This window comes from Peromyscus maniculatus, chromosome 14 (genome assembly GCF_049852395.1).
Source record: "Peromyscus maniculatus bairdii isolate BWxNUB_F1_BW_parent chromosome 14, HU_Pman_BW_mat_3.1, whole genome shotgun sequence".
Lineage (NCBI taxonomy): Eukaryota > Metazoa > Chordata > Mammalia > Rodentia > Cricetidae > Peromyscus > Peromyscus maniculatus.
Window position 1 is genome coordinate 80,058,118 of NC_134865.1, and position 19,519 is coordinate 80,077,636.

At 53.1% G+C, this 19,519-nt stretch overlaps 1 protein-coding gene across 4 annotated transcripts in view; it reads left to right on the forward strand.

The window, feature by feature from the left end:
- Positions 1 to 4,679: 4,679 nt before the first annotated feature.
- The window catches only part of Hhipl1 (HHIP like 1), a 28,451-nt gene continuing 13,611 nt past the window's right edge, over positions 4,680 to 19,519 (forward strand). Inside the window, exons 1-7 of one of the 4 annotated variants that reach the window (XM_042261151.2) lie at positions 4,680 to 5,447; positions 5,629 to 5,913; positions 10,982 to 11,628; positions 15,240 to 15,383; positions 17,315 to 17,643; positions 18,213 to 18,339; positions 18,671 to 18,816. In XM_042261151.2, the coding sequence (XP_042117085.1) occupies positions 5,641 to 5,913; positions 10,982 to 11,628; positions 15,240 to 15,383; positions 17,315 to 17,643; positions 18,213 to 18,339; positions 18,671 to 18,816 (1,666 nt within the window). In that variant the 5' untranslated portion in view covers positions 4,680 to 5,447; positions 5,629 to 5,640. Of the gene's footprint in view, positions 5,914 to 7,845; positions 9,029 to 9,069; positions 9,684 to 10,981; positions 11,629 to 15,239; positions 15,384 to 17,314; positions 17,644 to 18,212; positions 18,340 to 18,670; positions 18,817 to 19,519 lie in introns of those variants that run through there. The other 3 variants (XM_006971693.4, XM_076551347.1, XM_042261152.2) reach the window with 3 other exon arrangements.

Sequence of the window (19,519 nt, forward strand, 5' to 3'; positions counted from 1 at the left end):
ATAAATAAATTTAAAAAATCTACCCAGATTGTTAGGCTTGGTGACAAATGCCTTTACTTCTGGGACATTTTAGCGGCCACCTAGTGTTCCCCCATATATATTTTCATATATATATTTTTCCCCATATATATATATATATATATATACATATATACACATACATACATGCATACACACACACACACACACACACACACACACACACACACACACACATTCCCCTCCAAATATATTTTTGAGACAGGGTCTCTTTATGTAGCCCTGGCTGTCTTGGAGCTTGCTATGTAGACCAGGCTGGCCTCAGATTCAGAGATCCTCCTGGGTCTGCCTCCTTAGTGCTGGGATTAAAGGCATGCGCCATCACACCAGGCCCTAAACATCCTTTTTCTAGATTGCTTTTGTTGTTTTGTGACAGGGTCTCACTCTGTAGATCAGGCCCGCCTTGAACTCACAGAAATGCACCAGCCTCAGCCTTCTGCATACTGGGATTAAAGGCATTTTGCCACCATACCCAGCTCATTATTTATTTTTATGCATATGAGCATGTGACTGCATATGTGTCTGTGCACCATGTGTGTGCCCGGTGACTGTGGAGGTCAGAAGAGGGTATTGGATCTCCTGGAACTGGAATTAGAGCCAGTTGTGAGGGGACCATTGTGGATGCCAGGAACCAAACTAAGGTCCTCTGCTAAAATATTCAGTTCTCTTAACCGCAGGCCATCTCTCCAGCCCCACAGTGCTCCCAAATACTAAAATACATCACATCTCACAGTGTGGTACATAGATCCTCAAGTGGTGTTTGTTTGTTTATTTATTTTTTTAATTCAGGCATCTGCAGGGAATGTGATTGAATACTGCCGTTGGCCAAGTCTGGAGTATGTTCTTGGGAGTTCCTTCCTCTGATCTCGGTAATTTTCCATACACGTGAAATGTTTATAAAAAACCTTGAGCTCCCTTCTGGCTCCACATTCCGCAGGTCCAGAGTAGTGGGATAACCGCCAACCCACCCCCAAATCCCAGTGCTGACTCCTTGCGTGCCCCCCAACCTCTGGCTTAAAGTGGCGAGAGGAGGCCTGACCTGAGGAAGGATTGAGAAATGAATGGACAGATTCCTGGAGAAGGAGCCTTCCAGCCTGTAGTCAGCGGCTGGTCTGTAGAAGCTGCCCACACAGAATTCTAGTCAGAGAGGCATTTGGGTACAGATTTTGCTGGCCTACCTGCCCTGCCTCTGGCAGCTGATCGTGCCCACTGGGCCCCTGGATCCGTCAGCAGTGTTCCTGGACCCTGATGACCTCATGTAGCCCTAAAACCGTGGGCTTGGCTGGAGTGAGACAGTGGTGGCATGGCCTCACCTCTACCCAGTTCCCTGCTCAAAAGACAAAACAAGCTGCCTGGGGAGACGGATTAAGAACGCTTGCTCCTCTTGCAAGAGCTGGAGGGCTGGAGTTCAATTCCTAACAACCATGTTGGATGGCTCACAACCTCCTGTAACTCGAGCTCCAGTGGATATGATCCCCTCTTCTGGGCTCTGAGGGTACCCATATGCAGACATACTCAGTCACACACAGAGGCATTGTTAACATTTTTAAAATAAAGTTATTTTAGTCAGGGCCAATCATGGAAGTTTCTGACTCATTATCAGTTAAAGGGATTTTTCTTTTAATTAAAAGTTTAATTTTTTTTTTTTTTTTAACATTTCTTCAATTAGTGTTGGGCAGGGTGCCATGGTATACGTGTGGAGCTCAGAAGGCAACTTGCAGAATCGGTTCACATCTTCTAACATGCAGGTCTCAGGGATTGAACTCAGGTCCTCAAGCTTGGCAGTATACACCTTTACCCACTGAGCCTGGGGTTACAGCTTCTCTCTTACCCTTGAAAGGTGGTTTGCAGGACAAAGGCTTCTAGGTGGGCCGGTTTCTCTCTTTGAGCTCTGTGTACCTCCCACTCCCTTCCGGATCTCCAGGCTTAGGAGAAAATAGTTCACTGTGCTTCTTCCTGTAGCTCTACAGTTCAGTCCCCCACCCCACCCCACCCCCACCTTTGGCGTCCTTTAAGATTTCTCTTTGTTCTGGGTTTTCTGCAGTTTGAATGCGATATGATTGTGTAGAGTCTGTTATTTACAAGTCCGTATGCTTATTAGACACCCACATCTATCTTTTGGTATCTTTTACACATTTTAGAAGACTTGACCATTTTTACCTCAGATATTTCTTCTCCTTTCTCACTTTATTCTCTTTCTGGTTCGCAATTCTCATGTACGAGAGCTTTTTGAAATGTCCTTAGCTGTCCCCTGGCTTGTTTGTGCCTGATTTTTATCCCTCTTTGTGGGTTAGTCTTGAAGCACACAGATGATATTTCCTCAGGAGCGTTTAGTCTTAGGCACTCATCTGATGGCTGGAGAGATGGCTCAGAGGTCCAGAGGACCAAGGTTTGCTTCACAGAGCTCCCACGGTGGCTCACCACTGTCTAGGTGACTCCAGTTTCATCTCTTCTGCATCCCAGGCACCAGGCATGCATGTGATGTACAGATATGCATGCAGGCGAAACACCCATACGTAAATGAGCATAAAATAAGATCACCCGGCACATTTTTATTTCTGTTACAATGCTTTTTGTTTCTACATAAGTTTTATTTACATGTATTTACTTGTGTGTCATAGTGTGTGTGTGTGTGTGTGTGTGTGTGTGAGAAGGGGAGGTTCAGAGGACAGCTTGTGGGAGTCAGCTCTCCCTTTTCCGTATGTGGATCCCGGAGGTTGAATTCAGGTTGTCAGGCTAGATGGAGAATATCTTTTCCTAATGGGGTGTCTCATCAGTCCTCTATTGTATCTTTTAATTTTGTTTTGTTTTGTGTTTATTTCTCTGGCCTGGAACTCACCAAGTAGGCTGGGCTAGCTGGCTAGAGAACCCCACAGATCCGCCTGTCTCTCTCCCTTTCCAGTACTGGAATTATAGGTGTATGCCATCATGCCTGGGTTTCCCCCCTGGGCTCTGGGACTGAACTCAGAGCTTCCTCCTCGCAAGGGGAGCACTTACTCACCACACTGTCTCTAGAACCCCTTTAATTTGCCTTTGCAAAGACTGTTTTGCTGGGGAAGGGAGTCAGGGCCTCCCCCAGGCTTGGCCTTCAACTCCTCTATCCGACAGCTTCGTCTGTGTTTACATCGCCCATCTCTTCCCCCACAGTTCCCTGTTCACCACGGGAGTCTCAACGTCTGAATCATCGCTTTCCCCAGTTCCCCGCCCCACAGCTCTAGCAAATGTGTCATGGCAGTTTGGCCTCTTCAGTCAGACTTTTCTTCAAACCTTGCTCTGTGCCTCGGTTTGCTTGTTTGTTTGTTTTGTTTCGGAAAGCAGATGTGATGTCCTGGACAACACAAACTGAGGGACACAGAGCTTCGGGGTGAGGACATAATATGAGTCTAGTTAGGGTTTAGCATCCGATGAGGTGCTAGAGGCCTGAAGCACCCACCGGTGTCTACATAGCTGCTCCTTGTTGCCTGAGTTCCTCACTTGCTTCTCCTCAGACAGAGGGTGTCCTGCAGCATACGCAGCTGTCACCTGCTGCTACACTGGAGCCTGCTGATGGGGTAGAGGGGAGGTCTATAGCCCTATGCCCCTGGCTGTGGCCCTCATACTGTGTCTGAGGTGACTGTATTCTTAATGAGTCATCAATGTAAAGGGATGCCTTCTCTCCCTCATGGTGAGTCTCAAAGCCCTTTCTCCTGGAGACACAGCCTGCTTCAGGGTCCTGACAGCCCTCTTCCTTCCGTCTGCCAGAACCACGATGGGGCTTCCCTGAGATCCTGGATGGGTTCCTGGAGGTAAACTTGCAAGAGCATGACCCTAGGGCTGGAGAGATGGCTCAGAGGTTAAGAGCACCGACTGCTCTTCCAGAGGTCCTGAGTTCAATTCCCAGCAACCACAGGGTGGCTCACAACCACTTGTAATGAGATCTGGCACCCTCTTCTGTATACATAATAAATAAATACATCTTTTAAAAAAAAGAGCATGACCCTAAGATTGTGCCACACATAGCCTCTCACTCATATTCATCCACATCCAGCCTCCAGGAGTTTCCCCAAGTGGTGTATTATCATTACCCTGTTCTGACCACCAGCCTGAGACAAGGGAGCTGTGACCATATCCTTCCCTGCCTGTGCCTTCATTTCCCAGGGGCTCTGAGGTTGCTGGGCACTTTGGGTGGCCACCCAACTCCCAAGACCACGTTTTCCAGACTCCTATTCAGCCATCTATGTTCAGTTCAGTCTATAATAGATACTGACTGGAGCAGGAGGAGGCAGAAGAGGGGGTGTTCTTCTCCTGCTGCCTGCCCCCCCCCATCATCTGACAGTGGCTGTCTCCCCCTCTCCCTCCTGAGGGTCCAGCTACAGCTGTTGGTCATAGCTTCTGGTCTCTAGCCACCTCCTGACACCAGGGACTTTGTGGACCACCACTGCTGTCGCAAAACTCAGTGTTGTCTCGCTGTCCTACCCGGTGCGGCTTCTTCAACCTCTCTGCCATCAGCTGTGTGTTAAATATGCTCACTTCTAAATACTTAGAGAGGAGATGTTTGGTCTCAAATGAAGACCTTGACTCATCGCTACCACTCCAACCCCCTTTCGGGCTCCAACCACAGCTCTGTGGAATCCAAGCAACACTAACCACACTAAGCAACGCTGGCAGACAGACAGACTGACACAGGACAGTTCACAGAGACGGACGGAGAATGGGTATCTGAGTTCGGTGTTGAAGACTGAGTGTGTGAGACAGAACTGATAGGGTGGGTACCCCAGGGAGAAGCCAGTGCTGGGATACTCTTGGGAAAGTGCCAGGGGTATGGGTGTTATGGAAGTCCGGGTCCATGAGGCAGTGTGTATGTGCGTTCTTGGGGTGAAGCCGAGACAAGTGCTGCGGATGGAACCGTGGACACCTATCCAGGAGATACACCCGTTAGGGCTTCCTATGTAGAAAGGACTGAGGCCATGGGTTCTGGGCTGCGGGTGGAGAGTTCCATGGCCAGGGCAAGACAGAAGCCTGGGCAGAGCCAAAGATGGACTGGGGTGTTGGCGCCTCTTCCCGCCCACCCCAGGCTCAGGCTTCACTTCTTGTGAGGTCCCGGGCAACACCACCTGTCTTTTGCATCACACCTCCATTTTTAAACACTCTGCTCAAGTTCCTGTCCGGTCCAGAGAGAGGTGGGACTACAACCCAGGAGTCCCTGCCTTGGGCTTTGGGATTCTTGCTCCTTGGCGGCTAAGTAGCGCCCCAAGTGAGGAAGCTGAGACTCAGAGGTGGAACTGTGAAACCGGGCAACCAGGGCTTCCCAGAGGCCAGGCCACTGCCCTTGTTGGAAAGGCACGGGGCCAGGAGGAGGGGGCTGCCCGAAGAGCGGCAGCCAGGCTGTGCCGCGCTTCTCCAGTCCTGCAGAGTGCTCCCAAGCAGAGGTGACCCCCAGAGAGAGGAGTCCCCGATTCGAGGCCTGCGGGACAAGTCCACGGGCTTCCCCTCGAGCGCTCGGGAGGGTGCAGGCAAGGCGGGAGGCGGGCGCTCGGGGGTGCGGCCCTCGGCTCCTGGGGGGCGCCTCGGAGGGGCTGGCTGGCCTTCTACTTCTCCCTCCCTCTGCAGACCGCCGGGCGGATGGCGGGGCGACGGGCTGTGGCCGGGATCGGGCCCGGGGCGCTGCTGGCTCTGCGTGTTCTGCTGGCCGCCGCACACCCGCAGTGCCTGGACTTCAGGCCGCCCTTCCGGCCGCCGCAGCCGCTGAGCTTCTGCGTGCAGTACTCCTCCTTCGGCTGCTGCACCGCGGAGCAGGACGCGGAGCTGGCCCGGCGCTTCCGGGCCCTGGAGACCCGCTTGGACGCCGGGGTGTGGGCGACGTGTGCCGGCTACGCGCTGGATCTGCTGTGCCAGGTGAACGGGCTCGCGGCGGCGGGGCACGCGGGGCCCTGGTCCCTGGGAGGGGCGGGGGGGGGGCGGAGCAGCGATGGCATCCCCATAAGGGCGAGACTCAGGAGTGGGTCACGGATTTTGAGGCAATGGCAACCCCACAGAGGTGAGGGCTAGGAGTGGGTACCGGACTTTGGAGCTTGGATGTCCGAGAGGGAGTGCTTGGTACCAGGATGGAAGACCAGGCATCCCAGGACATCTCTTGTTATTCATTTGCTTTGCAAAGATGTTGGGACTTTTAGGGGCCTCTCAAAGACTAGAGACTCCTATTCTTTGGGATGCTCTGGAATCTGCCCCCAGTGCCCCACCTCGGAGAGCCCTGCCCCTTTCAGGTACCAGGGTGAGGTCTTTGCTAGGCCGAGGAAGGCAGGATGCAAAGAGGATGTGACCAAAATATGGGGCGTGGCTGTGTGGGCAGTCTGACCCTTCCTCAGTCAGACCAGTCAGACTTAATGAGCAGTCTGAGGGCCCATTTCTCCGGGCCAGGGTGAACCAAGGCCTGTAGGGTTTGTACAGCCACCTTTCTGTTCTGCCACTGACCCGGCTCCTTACCTGGGAGAGGCTCTCCCCAGACCCATCTCATCTCCTCTCTGATGGTGGAACCCTTACTTTGATCCACGCTGAACTACCATTTTCCTCTTGTGAATGTCGAGTCTCTGACCACAACCCCCTGTGTCTCCTCTGCGCAACTGATCTGATCTCAGGAATGCCAGCCTGTCAGGGAAAACCCAAGGCTGACCCCCTAACCAAGGACTCTGAAGTCAAGGGGTTCATCAGTGGAAGGGCCCCCACCAGGCAGTACAAAGTTCCAGTCCCAGCCAGCAGGGGGCAGGCTAGAGGAGCTAGATAAAGGGACTGATATCACAGTCTCTCTCCTTGCTTGGGAACTTGAGAGGCTCGTGGTCGTCTTTCAGCTACATTATCTTTAGAGCAGGGACAGATTTCTAGCCCGACCTCATGCCGTGGAGATTAAATGACACAGATAGAGTGGTTCAGTTGGGGTTTGTAGGTGAATTCCTCTATTGTTTACTTGTTGGTTCAGGGAGAGTGTGAGGACCAGGGGCCACTTCAGGAAAGGTGGGCACTTGTCCAGGGGTGACATGGCCCAGTGGTGGGTCTTCGGACCACACTCAGTGCCCCTGTGAGAGGGCACCTGGGTGCTGGGAGGTGAGGAGAGGGGGTAGAGAAAGCACGGTGCTCTAGGGTGTTCTCATGTTGTAGCTACCAAGCTCCCACTTTGTGTATCTCAAGAGAACCAGAGGGTATGGTGGACCACCCGCCTCCCTCCCCAGCCTGGAACTCCACCCGAACAGGCCCATGGTCTCCCTGCAGCACCCAGGTCAATAGCAGAGTTCCTATGCCCAGGCCATGCTTGCTTAGAGGGTACTCACCATGTGCTGGGCTCAGCATGGCAAAGAAGATGGACAGGACCAGGGAGGAGGAAGGAGCCCATCCTGAGGCTGTTTGCTGGCAGGAGGCATCTCTTTTTCCTTGGGAACCTGCCCAAAATGGCCTGGCCTGAGCAGCCTGTGGTAGAGCGTCAGCTCATACCTCCAGTAAGGCGTCTCTGGGGGTGACCTCATGTCTGGACTGAGCTTGCATCAGCCGGCCTGCCAAGGCTGTGGCATGGTCTCCCTGAGGAGGTCCTGGGAGAACGTGGGAGCACCGTCCCCACCGCCACCAATATCTCAAGGAGCCTTACCTTCAGGTTTCCGTCAAGGATCATGCAGGACTTGCAGCTGTCTTGCGGAGGCAGGAGGCTCTTTCCAGAGGCTTTGCCCTCCTCTGGGGAAATATATCAGGCAATGGCTGCACACGGCAACTTCACTGTGGCTGGTGTGTAGCTCACATGTGGTTAACCTCTCTGTAGCTGGATGCATGAGGTCATCAATGGAGTTATTGAATAGTGATATGGGATGGTGCTTAACAGACTCATGCACTCAGCAGACACTTCTCTGGGGCCAGCGAGGCGTTGGTTCTCTGCTTCTGGGCCGAGGCAGTTGGCAAGTCACAGACATAGCCTCCAAAGCCTCGACATTCATTCCAGGAGATAGACAGACAACCAAGAGACGTCCCCAAGGTACCAGGGCAAGTAGCGAAAAGCCCTCAGACATCTGGGACTGACTGGGAGAGTGACCATTGAGTTACTCCCTCGGGGTTCATCTTGTGGGAACATTTACTGAACAAACACCTGGCATCTCAGTTCATTGCTCCCAACAACTGTAAGAGGTTGGAGTTCTTTCCTCATTTTGTAGATGGGAACACAGGCACGGAGAGGTAAGGAGTTTACCAAACATCACACATGGAACTTAAGCACTGGCTCCAAAGCCCTTCCTGTAGCCAAACTGTGTGCTGGATCCTGGGACGCCTGCCCCCAAGGGCCCGGCAGTCTGTGGGGTGGACAGGTAGGCAAAGCGATAATTGAGTCATGGCCAGGCAGAGCAGCCAGGCCACCTCTGGCGAAGCAGAGGTGATGGCAGGAGAGGACAGTTGCTTCTGGAAGTGACGGATTACCAGGTGACAAATCTGTGTGAGTCAGAGATAGAGTGTCCTGAGCATCCCAGGGGCAGGAGCCTACCCCGGGGAAAGGAGGAAGGAGCAGACTTGTGGGTTGGGCCTTGCATCATGAAGAGGAGTTTGCCAGATGTGGAAGTGAGGGAGGAAGGAACATCCCACAGAGGGAACATTGTGTACAAACCCAGTCTTCCTGGCAGGGTGCAGAGGGGGGGTGTTAAGAAGCCTTGGGACTTGAGGGCATGAGTCACGAGTGTCAGTAACTGGTCTGTGGCAACCTTGGGGCCATCAGGTGGCAGGCACTTTGCTCCTGTGGGTGTCTTGCTGCCTAACCCCGGACATGAGGTCCAGTGACTGTCCACCCTCTCTGCCAGCAGCAACTACTGGCTCCTTTTACTGATTTACTAATTAGTCATTTACTAATTCTGGGTGGCTCTGGTCTTGTGTGCGAGAAAGAATACAGAGACCGCATGCAAGATGCTGCTAGCCTCAGTGGCTACTGTGTGGGTAGACGCCAAGGTCCTCACCAGGTCCCCAGATCCCCTGTGCCCTCCATGTGTTCTGGGTAAGTTTTCACAAGGAAAGGGCTATGAGGTAATAGCCAAAGAGATCGGAGCAATAGCCACGACTAGCTTTAGCTTACCATCAGCAGGGCTATCAGGTTCTATCCCATCTCTACTGTGTCTTTGGAGCCAAGGCCAGTGCCTGGTAGTCTGCGCTCTGCTGAGTGAAATGTTGGTGGAAAGTGTTGGTGGTGGTTGCGTGAAGTGTTGGTGTAAAGAACACAAGGCTGGCTGTCATAGAGCTTGGTGGTGAGTCCTGGTCTGGCCAGTTCTTGGCATGTGGCTGTTGTCAGCCTAAGTCCCTCACATGTAACACTAGCGTCACAGTGACTGCCCTGTGAAGCGTGTATGTATCCCTCTCTGGACTCCCCTTGGTGGCTGCTGGCCCACGATAGCATCTAGAGGATCACTGGAGAGCTGGCCCAGCCCAGAGTCAGAGGCTTGGCTATCGGGCCTGTCACACACAGAACGCAGAGTGCAGCATATGAAAGATGATGAGGACAGCGACTGCTCAGAGATGCCAAGAACACACAGGACCCTTAGCTTGTCAGGTGGGACTCAGCCCACACCGACAGAGGGACCAGCGGACAGGCCGTGTAGTGACTGAAGCTGTAACAGTGGGGAGCCCTTGGCCTGGGGTTAGAGCACTGTGCTGAGGTGAGCTGTCCTCTTACTTTCTGCTGAGGTGTCTGCTACAGCCCAGCCTGGTTTCCCGGTGAGAACAGGCAGTGCATAGCCGCCCTTGTCTTCTCTGTCTAGGACTTGCATCCCTAAGGCCTCTGGTGATCCCGAACTGAGCTCTGGGATTGGGGGGAGTGGCAACAAGGGTCTTTCACACCACCAGAGAAAAGTAACCACAGTGTGAAGGACTCCACAGAGGTTCCCAAGGAGCCTGGGTTTTACAGAGTTTCGCTGCAGGCCCGGCGGGGAGATGGTCTGGGAAGGGGCCATGTGACGGACTCCAACAGGACCAGCTGTACGGCAGAACTGTCTAGGGGAGATGAGGATGTGTTACCCATCCACACACTCCTGTTTGTGGTTGTGGGCTTGCTCTCTGAGGCACTAACTCTCCTCCCACATGGCGCCCACGGGGGCCCTGAGTGAGGTCCATAGCATCTCACTAATGGGGAAGCCTGTACGGCAGAAAAAAGTGATGAGTTCTACCCCAAGGCAGAGCTGGGGAAAGGACCCTGTAAGCCTTTCTGATCAGGCGGTGCCCAAGGAAAAGCATCGCTCTTGCAGACTTCTGTGTCAATAGCTGCAGTGAGGACAGTTCCAGGGTCCTGCTGGAAGGAGTTGAGTCTGAGGGCAGGATAGATGGCCCGGGGTATCCTGGGAGACATAGGCTTGGGCCTCCCCACACACACGCACAGGTCCTGTGTACATGTTGGCTGTCTGGTTACGGAGAGAGTAGGGTGGATCTGAGAAGACAAACTCAGATGCCTCCATATGCTACTAACCTGAGCGTATTACTGATAACACTGGGGGCCCTGAGCCTCAGTTTCCCAGCCCTGTGAAGTACTCAGAAACATTAAGTGAATAATAGATGTAGGAATGTTTTGATAAAGGTACACTGAGGTGGCCAGAAGGCTGGCAAGGAAGAATATTTTTCACAGTCCCCTCACCATTTGCTATGACCTACTGTGGCCTGGGTTTATGTGAGGGTCTGGGATATAGCAGTGAAATTAAAAAATTCCTGCTCTGATAGAACGCCCATTCTGGAAAAAAAAAAAAAGACAATACGCAAAGAGAATATTATGTTTTGGTTTAATGAAGGCTAACAGTAAGTTTTGGGGGGCTTTGTTTTTCTAAGTAGTCAGAGGCCTGGAAGTAATGGCGGGGAGGTCAGCTCTTCGGAGGTGACCCTTGGATGAGGACACAAAAGCAAATGAGTAGATTGTGCAGGTGTGTGCGGGCTCCCCTCCTGGCGTCTCTGAGCCCTCCTGTCTCTACAGGAATGCTCACCCTACGCAGCCCACCTCTATGATGCCGAGGACCCGGCCACCCCGCTGCGGACAATACCCGGCCTATGCGAGGATTATTGCCTGGACATGTGGCAGACCTGCCGAGGCCTCTTTCGACACCTCTCCCCTGACCGTGAGCTCTGGGCCCTGGAGAACCACAGGGCCAAGCTGTGCCGCTACCTGTCCCTAGATGACACCGATTACTGTTTCCCAAGCCTGCTTGTCAACGAGAACCTGAACTCAAACCTGGGCCGTGTGGTGGCTGATGCCAAAGGCTGCCTGCAGCTGTGTCTGGAGGAGGTGGCCAATGGGCTTCGCAACCCCGTTGCCATGGTACACGCCGGGGATGGCAGCCACCGCTTCTTCGTGGCAGAGCAGGTGGGGCTGGTGTGGGCCTACCTGCCTGACCGCTCTCGCCTGGAGAAGCCCTTCCTGAATGTGAGCCAAGCAGTGCTTACGTCACCCTGGGAAGGGGATGAGCGGGGCTTCCTGGGCCTCGCCTTCCACCCCCACTTCCCACATCCCAGCAAGCTCTATGTCTACTACTCTGTGGGGGTCGGCTTCCGAGAGTGGATCCGCATCAGCGAGTTCAGAGTCTCAGAGGATGATGCGAACACCGTGGATCATGGCTCAGAGAGGTGGCTTTCTGGGAGCCCCAGCCAAAGGGAGGGCTGAGTGGTCACGTGGGAGGCTGCGTGACACACGCAGTTAAGGCTGCGTGAGCGAGTCTGTCTTAAATACTGTGAATATTTATCACTCCCCATGGGGGCCTGAATCATATGCTCTGGGGCCTGGGGAAGGATGATTTTGCAGAACAGACCTGGTGTGGGGTCATGTCCTGACCCCTGCCTCTGTCCTCGCGGGCCAGATGCTTCTCTCCCCTTCTGCTGCGGGCTCTAGAGATAGTCATTTCATCTGACTCATAAAACTGGATGAGGTCACAGCTCAGAGGGGGAAAGTGACCTGTTAGGTCACGCAGCTTGGAAGCATCCAAGCTGGAGTCCTGGTTTGTCCACAGAAGTACATCCTGCCACTGGGCGTGCTGGGCTGTGGTCCAAAGTTGCCATTCTTGCCCTAACTCTCCATTCTCTGTCTTCTGGCAGCCTGGGCTCTCTTTCCTCTCTCTCTCTCTCTCTCTCTCTCTCTCTCTCTCTCTCTCTCTCTCTCTCTCTCTCTCTCTCCCTCCCCTTCCCTCCCTCCCTCCCTCTCCCTCCCTCCTTTTCTCTCTTTCTCTCTCCCTCCCTCCCTCCCTCTCTCTCCCTCTTTCTCTCTCTCTCTCTCCCCCCCTCCTTCCCTCCCCTCCCTCTCTTCAAGGTCTTGTTTAACTTTCTACATATTGAAGACTGGTCTTAAACTCCTGATGTTCTATGTCTCTACCTCCTGAGTACTGGAATTACAGGCATTGGTGTCCAGTTTTTACCTCATTTAATCTGCTCCTACCTCCCCCCCCCCCAGTGCCTGCAGAACCTACTCTCTATGATTTATGCCCCACTGTTTCAAAGGGGAGGTGCCCTGGCTTGGTCACCCTGCCTCAGAGACTCTCCCAGGCAGGGGTGGATACTGAAAATAAGAGTCTTGGTTGGTAGAGTGTTGGAAGGACAGCCTGGGAAAGGAGGCATCGAGTCTGGGCCACTGGAGGAAGTTGTCTGCTCCTATGGCTGGAGGGACCCAGGGAGAAATGATGCCCCAGAACTGTGGGGTAGGTCTGGTTGGGGCCAATCAGACTGGAGCTATGGGGGAAGAGCAGCTATTGTATAGATAGATACTGCCAGAAACACAAATAAAACACCAGCCCCACACCTGGCTCCCCTAGACCTTCTATTGGCTGAGATTGTTCAGCTAGCAAAGGAGCATGGGAAATGTAGTTCAGTGATGCTGCCTGTCCCTACCCCTCCCCCCCCCCCCCACATAAAAAGCAAGCAGGAAAAAGGCCAGGCTCAGGTGTGTTGGTGAAAAGGTGAATAAAAGGACACTGTGTATTTGATGAAACTGTGAAATGTTGATATGGGACATATAAAAAAGAGAAACAGTCCAAAACAGTAGCTTTGCAGGTTAATTAATTGTCTTATAGCAATTAATTTAGACTTTTGAGTTATCTGGCAGCCAGAGGGGGGAAAAAAAAAGAAAAACAGAAATTTTCATGATTGTACCCAAGCCTGGGAGACCACTTTTTGCTGGGAGAAAGATTGTCCCATGGACCAGACTGAGGGTAGATGGAGGATGAAATACATGTTTCTCCAAGAGTGACATAAAAAAATGACTCGTGATAAAAACTGAAATTGGAAATTGAGATTGGTGGGCACATGTCCTGTAATCACTGCCCTTAGGAAGTGGAGGTAACTAGATCAGGAGGATCCAGAGTTCAAAGCCACCTCCAACTATATAGCATGTCCATCTAGCCTAAGCTATCTGATACCCTGCCTTAAAAAAAAAATCAGGTGGGTATGGTGGATCAAGTGGCGGTAGTGGCGCACACCTTTAGTCCCAGCACTATGGAGTCAGAGGCAGGTGGATTTCAGTGAGTTCAAGGTCAGCCTGGTCTACATAGTGAGTTCTATGGAATCCAGGGACATATAGGGAGATCCTGCCTGAAAACAACCAAAAATCCTGGAGCTGAAGAGATAGCTCCATGGTTAAGAGCATTGGCTGCTCTTCAGGAGGACCTGAGTTCAGTTTCCAGCACCCACATCGAGCAGCCCATAACAGCCTATAACTCCAGTACCAGGAGATCTGATGCCCTCTTCTGGCCTCCGAGGATACCTGCACACACACGGCAGAAGCACATCCATACACGCAAATAAAAATGAAACAAAATATTAAAAATCCTGACTTCAGAAGTATTCAGATTCACACGTTTTAGACTGAGGTGTCAGTGAGTGTCCTCTGGGCACATCACGTAGAACTTGACTCACTCAGGGGGAGAAATTGGCATGGCTGGCAAGAGGGAGCCATCATGGTACCAGGTCAGCTGTCAGTGTCTTCCCATGGCTGCAGGAGGTGGGTGACAAGCAGTCTGAGCTGTCCTCTGCTTTGAGGACCCTGAGTTTGGGGCTCTGTAAGCGTCATATGCATCAGCCTCACCATGGAAAAGCTCCAGTATTGTTGATGAAGGAAGGCCTTGAGGTCTGGATCGAAAGACTTTGACCTTGTGTCCTGTTTTTGTTGTTTTCCTAAAAGACAATGAGGTCGGCCGGGCGGTGGTGGCGCACGCCTTTAATCCCAGCACTCGGGAGGCAGAGGCAGGCGGATCTCTGTGAGTTCGAGGCTAGCCTGGGCTACAGAGTGAGTTCCAGGAAAGACGCAAAGCTACACAGAGAAACCTGTCTCGAAAAACAAGAGAGAGAGAGAGAGAGAGAGAGAGAGAGAGAGAGAGAGAGAGAGAGAGAGAGGAGAGAGAGAGAGAATGAGGTCAGTGCAGTGGCTGGTTCTGTTGACCTGATTGTTCCGGGACTCATTTTATTGGGGGGCTCAAGTACAGGGAGTTAACCACATGTCAGGGAGAGGGCTGTAAAAGGGTGGTTGGTGGATGGGCAATGCCCTAAGAACACCAACTGCTGTATGTGGTAGCTACCGGGGTAGAGGAACCAACTGGAGGAGTTTGTGTGGCTGAGTTCTGCCGTTGGCTGAGGGGTCCACCGTGGTCACTCTCGTATCTCTATATTCTACATCTATACTCTCGTATCGTATACCTACGGCTTCTCAAGAGAGAATGGCAGTGTCGTCCCCCATCCATGGCAAGCCCTGATGGAAAGCCAGCTGACTGGGTACAGGGAAGGTCTCCTCCAGTGGCAGTAAGGAGGTCCCAGGGGTGTGTGGATAAAGGGCCCACCCCACTGCCCTGGGCAGCTCATTGCTAACAGTCAAAGGAGCATGTCAAATGTGCTCTGATTCACCAGTGGGAAACAAGATATGGTAATGCAGAAGATGACCAACTTCCGTTGGGTGCCAGGGGTGGAAAGCAGTTGAAAAACACTGGCCCAGAGTCCTGGGCCTGGCTCTGATGCTGATGGCCTGTGTGTCCTCAAGTGGGTCATTCAACCTCTTCAAGCATCCAGGTCCTTCCTTGACACAGTGATGTGAATTATCCCTCCATAACCTCCTACCTGTAGGTCCTTGTTGGAAAACAAAATGTTATAAGAGAGAGAAAGTCTTTTCCACTGTGAAATGGCATCTGAGAGAAGTTTTTACTGCGGTTTGGGGGTTATCATTTGGAAGGCGTTTTATCAAGGGGTTACTTATCTCTCTTTAGGATAATCCTGGAGATTGAAGAACCAGCTGCCAATCACAACGGGGGCCAACTGCTCTTTGGGGACGACGGCTACCTCTACATCTTTACCGGAGATGGCGGGATGGCCGGAGACCCCTTTGGGACGTTTGGAAATGCGCAAAACAAGTATGCCCTGCTTCTTCCCTGCTCAGGCATCAGCTTGCACACAGAGCTTCTCGAGAGTTTCTGGAGGGGGGTCAACTGCCCCTCCCACACAGAGCAGGGTGGTAGCCTGCCTTTAGCTGGGACCCCACTGACTAGCGAGGACAATGACAAGCTCAGTGGGAGAGCGCCATGAGGAAAGGAGGTGCCAGTGGTTGTCATGGGTCAGGCACAGCACTCATTGTCACAGATACCCGAGAAGTGACAGCAGTGAGCGAGCCTTTGGGAAGATAGGGCTTTCTCCAAGGTGATCTCTGGCCCGCTGGGCCTTGCTGGGGTAAGGCATGGATTCCCACGACAAAGGGGGACCTGGGGTAGGTCTCTCACTCCCATAAGAGACCCAGAAGCTGAGTGCAACCTCATCGCCCCCATCTATCTATTTCCTGTTTTGAGCAAATGGCTCGTCCTCCTCCTTTTGTGTGTGTGTGTGTGTGTGTGTGTGTGTGTGTGTGTGTGTGTGTGTACATAAACACACATGGAGAACTGTGCATGTGCACAGGGAGATCCAGGAGGTCCCAGCCAGCCTCTCCTGTTCCTTTACTCCAAATCCGCAGCCTCTCTTGGCCAAGAAAGTAACAGCAGTGAGGATGTGTGGACTACGGTGTGTGGCTTATGTGTCCCCGTTTGATAGTAAGAAACATCCCACCTTTTCACACTGGCCACGTGATTAGAGCTGGCGCTGAGAAACTACATGAGGATCCTTGGATCACTGAGCTGAAGTTAAAAGCGTCACTTTGCGGCTAGGAGTTCTTGTCTGTAGATCCTGGAGCTGGATGTGGGGTGTGAGGGTGGGGGCCTGGAGTGACTGGCCACAGGGATGAACCATTGCCACTGGTGTGTTTATCACCATGGCAGGACACTTGTGAGGGAAACACTGGGTGGGTTCTAATGCTGTGTGCCAGTGACAGGGACATAAATGTGTCACCTGAGTGAACTCTGCCTTCCTTGCTGGGCAGCCTGGAGGGAGGAGTCAGCTCCCATGTGCTAACGGAGGGGGAAGCATGCCCTGAGTGGGCACAGCAGGAGCCACCCTGAAAAGCTGTGCTACCACCCTGCTCACTCCAGGTATCTTCTAGGTCAATGGTTCTCAACTTTCTCAATGCTGGGACTCTTTTAATACAGCTCCTCATGCTGTGGTGACTCCCAACCATAAAATTATTTCATTGCTACTTCCTAACTGTAATTTTGCTACTGTTTTGAATTGTAATGTAAATATCCGATAGGCGACCAAGGGGTCGCGACCCACAAGTTGAGAACCACTGTTTTAGATCCCCCCCCCCCCATCGTGGACCACTTTGCTCATGTGATCGATGAAGCCATCGGCTACTTTCCACCTCCCCCTAGAGCTGCCAGGAAGTTAGAGCACACGTCCCCTCTCCCTCAACTATATTTGGTACTATTTGATATATCCGGCTTTGATGACTTGTTCTGATTCAATGGCTCAGCACTTTGTGGTCCTCACTATGTGGGAGCACCTGGTTGACTACGAGAAAAATACGAGTTATTTTTCTAGTACAATCTTCACCCAATAGCACAGCTATGTGAACAGCAGCACTCACAGTATTACAGCTTAGAATAACGGCATCTCGAAGACGTTCGTGGTGAAGAGCTTGGGTTTCTAGGGCCTGGTGCAATTGAACGACAAGTCGGATGGCGGCTTGTCCTTGCTCGGTTGCCCCCTCTAAAGGGCAGCTCTGACCTGAAAGGTCAGCTGTGACAGGTGGTGAGTTAGGGCTTCCAGTAGGGTTTGCTGCGCAGCGAGCGCAGGACAGACACGCAGGAGGGTGTGCAGAGAGAGCCGGGGCAGATGGATGAGCAGGAATGGCTGGGCTCACCCTTCCTGCTCCCTGCCCGGACCCAGTGTAACCCGTCGGCGCTCTCCGCCCCGGCCGCAGGTCGGCGCTGCTGGGCAAGGTGCTGCGCATCGACGTGGACCGCAAGGAGCGCGGCCTCCTCTACGGTATCCCGCCCGACAACCCCTTTGTGGACGACCCCGGAGCGCGGCCCGAGGTCTACGCCCTGGGCGTGCGCAACATGTGGCGCTGCTCCTTCGACCGCGGAGACCCGGTGTCAGGCACGGGCCGTGGCCGCCTGTTCTGCGGGGACGTGGGCCAGAACAAGTACGAGGAGGTGGACCTGGTGGAGCGGGGCCGCAACTACGGCTGGCGTGCTCGCGAGGGCTTCGAGTGCTACGACCGCAAGCTGTGTGCCAACGCCTCCCTCGGTGACTGCGCCCCCGGGGACCTCCAAACAGCATCTCTCTGATCTTCACCCTTCCTCCGACTAGATCTGCCCCCAACTCTCTCCTGCACAGATCCTCAACATGGATCCAGTCTGTCCCACCCCATCCCCTTGGGGACTCCCCAACTTGGATCAGCATTTGTCCAGAACCCCAAACCTAGGTCCTCCCTGGGTCTGTAGACCCAGATCTGTCCCATTCTTCAGGGGAACTCCAATCCAGATTCGACCCCTTTCACTCCACTGAGTGACTACATGGGAACCCCCTGCCTCCCTCCCTCCCTCCCTAGACACCCCACGTCACCACCTCCCCCACTTCCATATAGCATTCATTGTTCCCTGCCTCTTTCACAGGACTGGCTTTTCCCACTCCCGACCTTCCTGTGCTACGGGGGTCCCTTCAAGCAATATTTTAGGTTCCTCCTCACCATGCATGTCCTAAAATACGGTTATGCCCCTGAGAGCTTTCCTCGAAGAGGCCACCCCCTCTCCGTGAGTGGCTCAGGGCTGTCTGTGAGGCCTCGGGATGAACCCATTTTTCTCACCGCCCCTCAGATGATGTGCTGCCGATTTTCGCCTACCCTCACAAGCTGGGCAAATCAGTCACTGGGGGCTACGTGTACCGGGGCTGCGAATACCCCAACCTCAATGGCCTCTACATTTTTGGTGATTTCATGAGCGGGTAAGTGGCCTACATGACCCACACTCTTCCTGACTGGTGAAAGGAGTGTGTGTATGTGTGTGCTCAGGAGTGGGCCAGACAGGTCTCTTCCTCAGGGAGAAAGTCCCGGTCATTCTTAGGAACAACCAGTAGAATAAAAAAGTGCGTGCAAAGACGGATGGATGGATAAGTGGATGGAAGAATGAGTAGACGGACAGGTGGATGAAATAAATGGGTGTGTGAATAACTGGAAGGATGAGTAGATGGATGGAGGAGTGGATAGATGGATGGATGGATGGATCCCCTTGTGCAACGCACTAGCCATGACCTCACAGTTCATCTTCCTTTGCAGGCGACTGATGTCCCTCCGAGAGAACCCAGAGACAGGCCAGTGGAAGTACAGTGAGGTCTGCATGGGCCGTGGACAGACATGTGCTTTCCCAGGCCTCATAAACAACTACTATCCATATATCATCTCCTTTGCAGAGGATGAGGCTGGTGAGCATGCAAGGGCCCCCTCCACCCTCTGCCCATGTTGGGACTGTAACCACCAACCCTGGTCATCCTTCTGATGGTAAAGAAGCTTAAGCGTGAACTGGCTCATGCTGGAGAGGGCTGTGTACAGGGGCTTGGCCTTTTTCCTTTTGTGTTCTTGAATCAGCCCTAGAGACTCTGTTCCCCAGCTTCCCTTTTCTTATCTGGAAACTTAGGGAAGTGTCTGTCCTCCATCCCCATGGTGGGTTGGGTAGGAGAACTAGAGACATAAGGGGCACAAGCCCCCAGTGTTAGCAGGGTCAGGGGAGATCTGCAATTTGGAATTGTAGGCAGATGGGAGAAGAGCTGGGTTCCCGATTGCATTTGAGCTACTGAGGGAACTACATTGACATTTTAAAGCAGGCAGACACAGCCTGTTGTTACTGGACCTCACATTCCCAGCAGGGGACGGAGGGGGGAGGGAGAGAAGAAGGGACCACAGAGGCTGGGTCCCACTCCAGCATCCCGCCTTTGTCCTTGGCCCTGGGATTGTTCCCTGACAAAAGGCTAGGGGCCCCCAGCAGGCTCTAGTGCAGGCTTGTTGAAGTTTCCAGGCAACGCTCCCCACAGCCTTTGGAGGGGCATCCCCTGCAGGGCCCAGTGCCCAAAGTCCCCAGGGCTTAGTCTGGGAAACTTTTGTTGTACTGCCACCCACCCCCCTCATTAG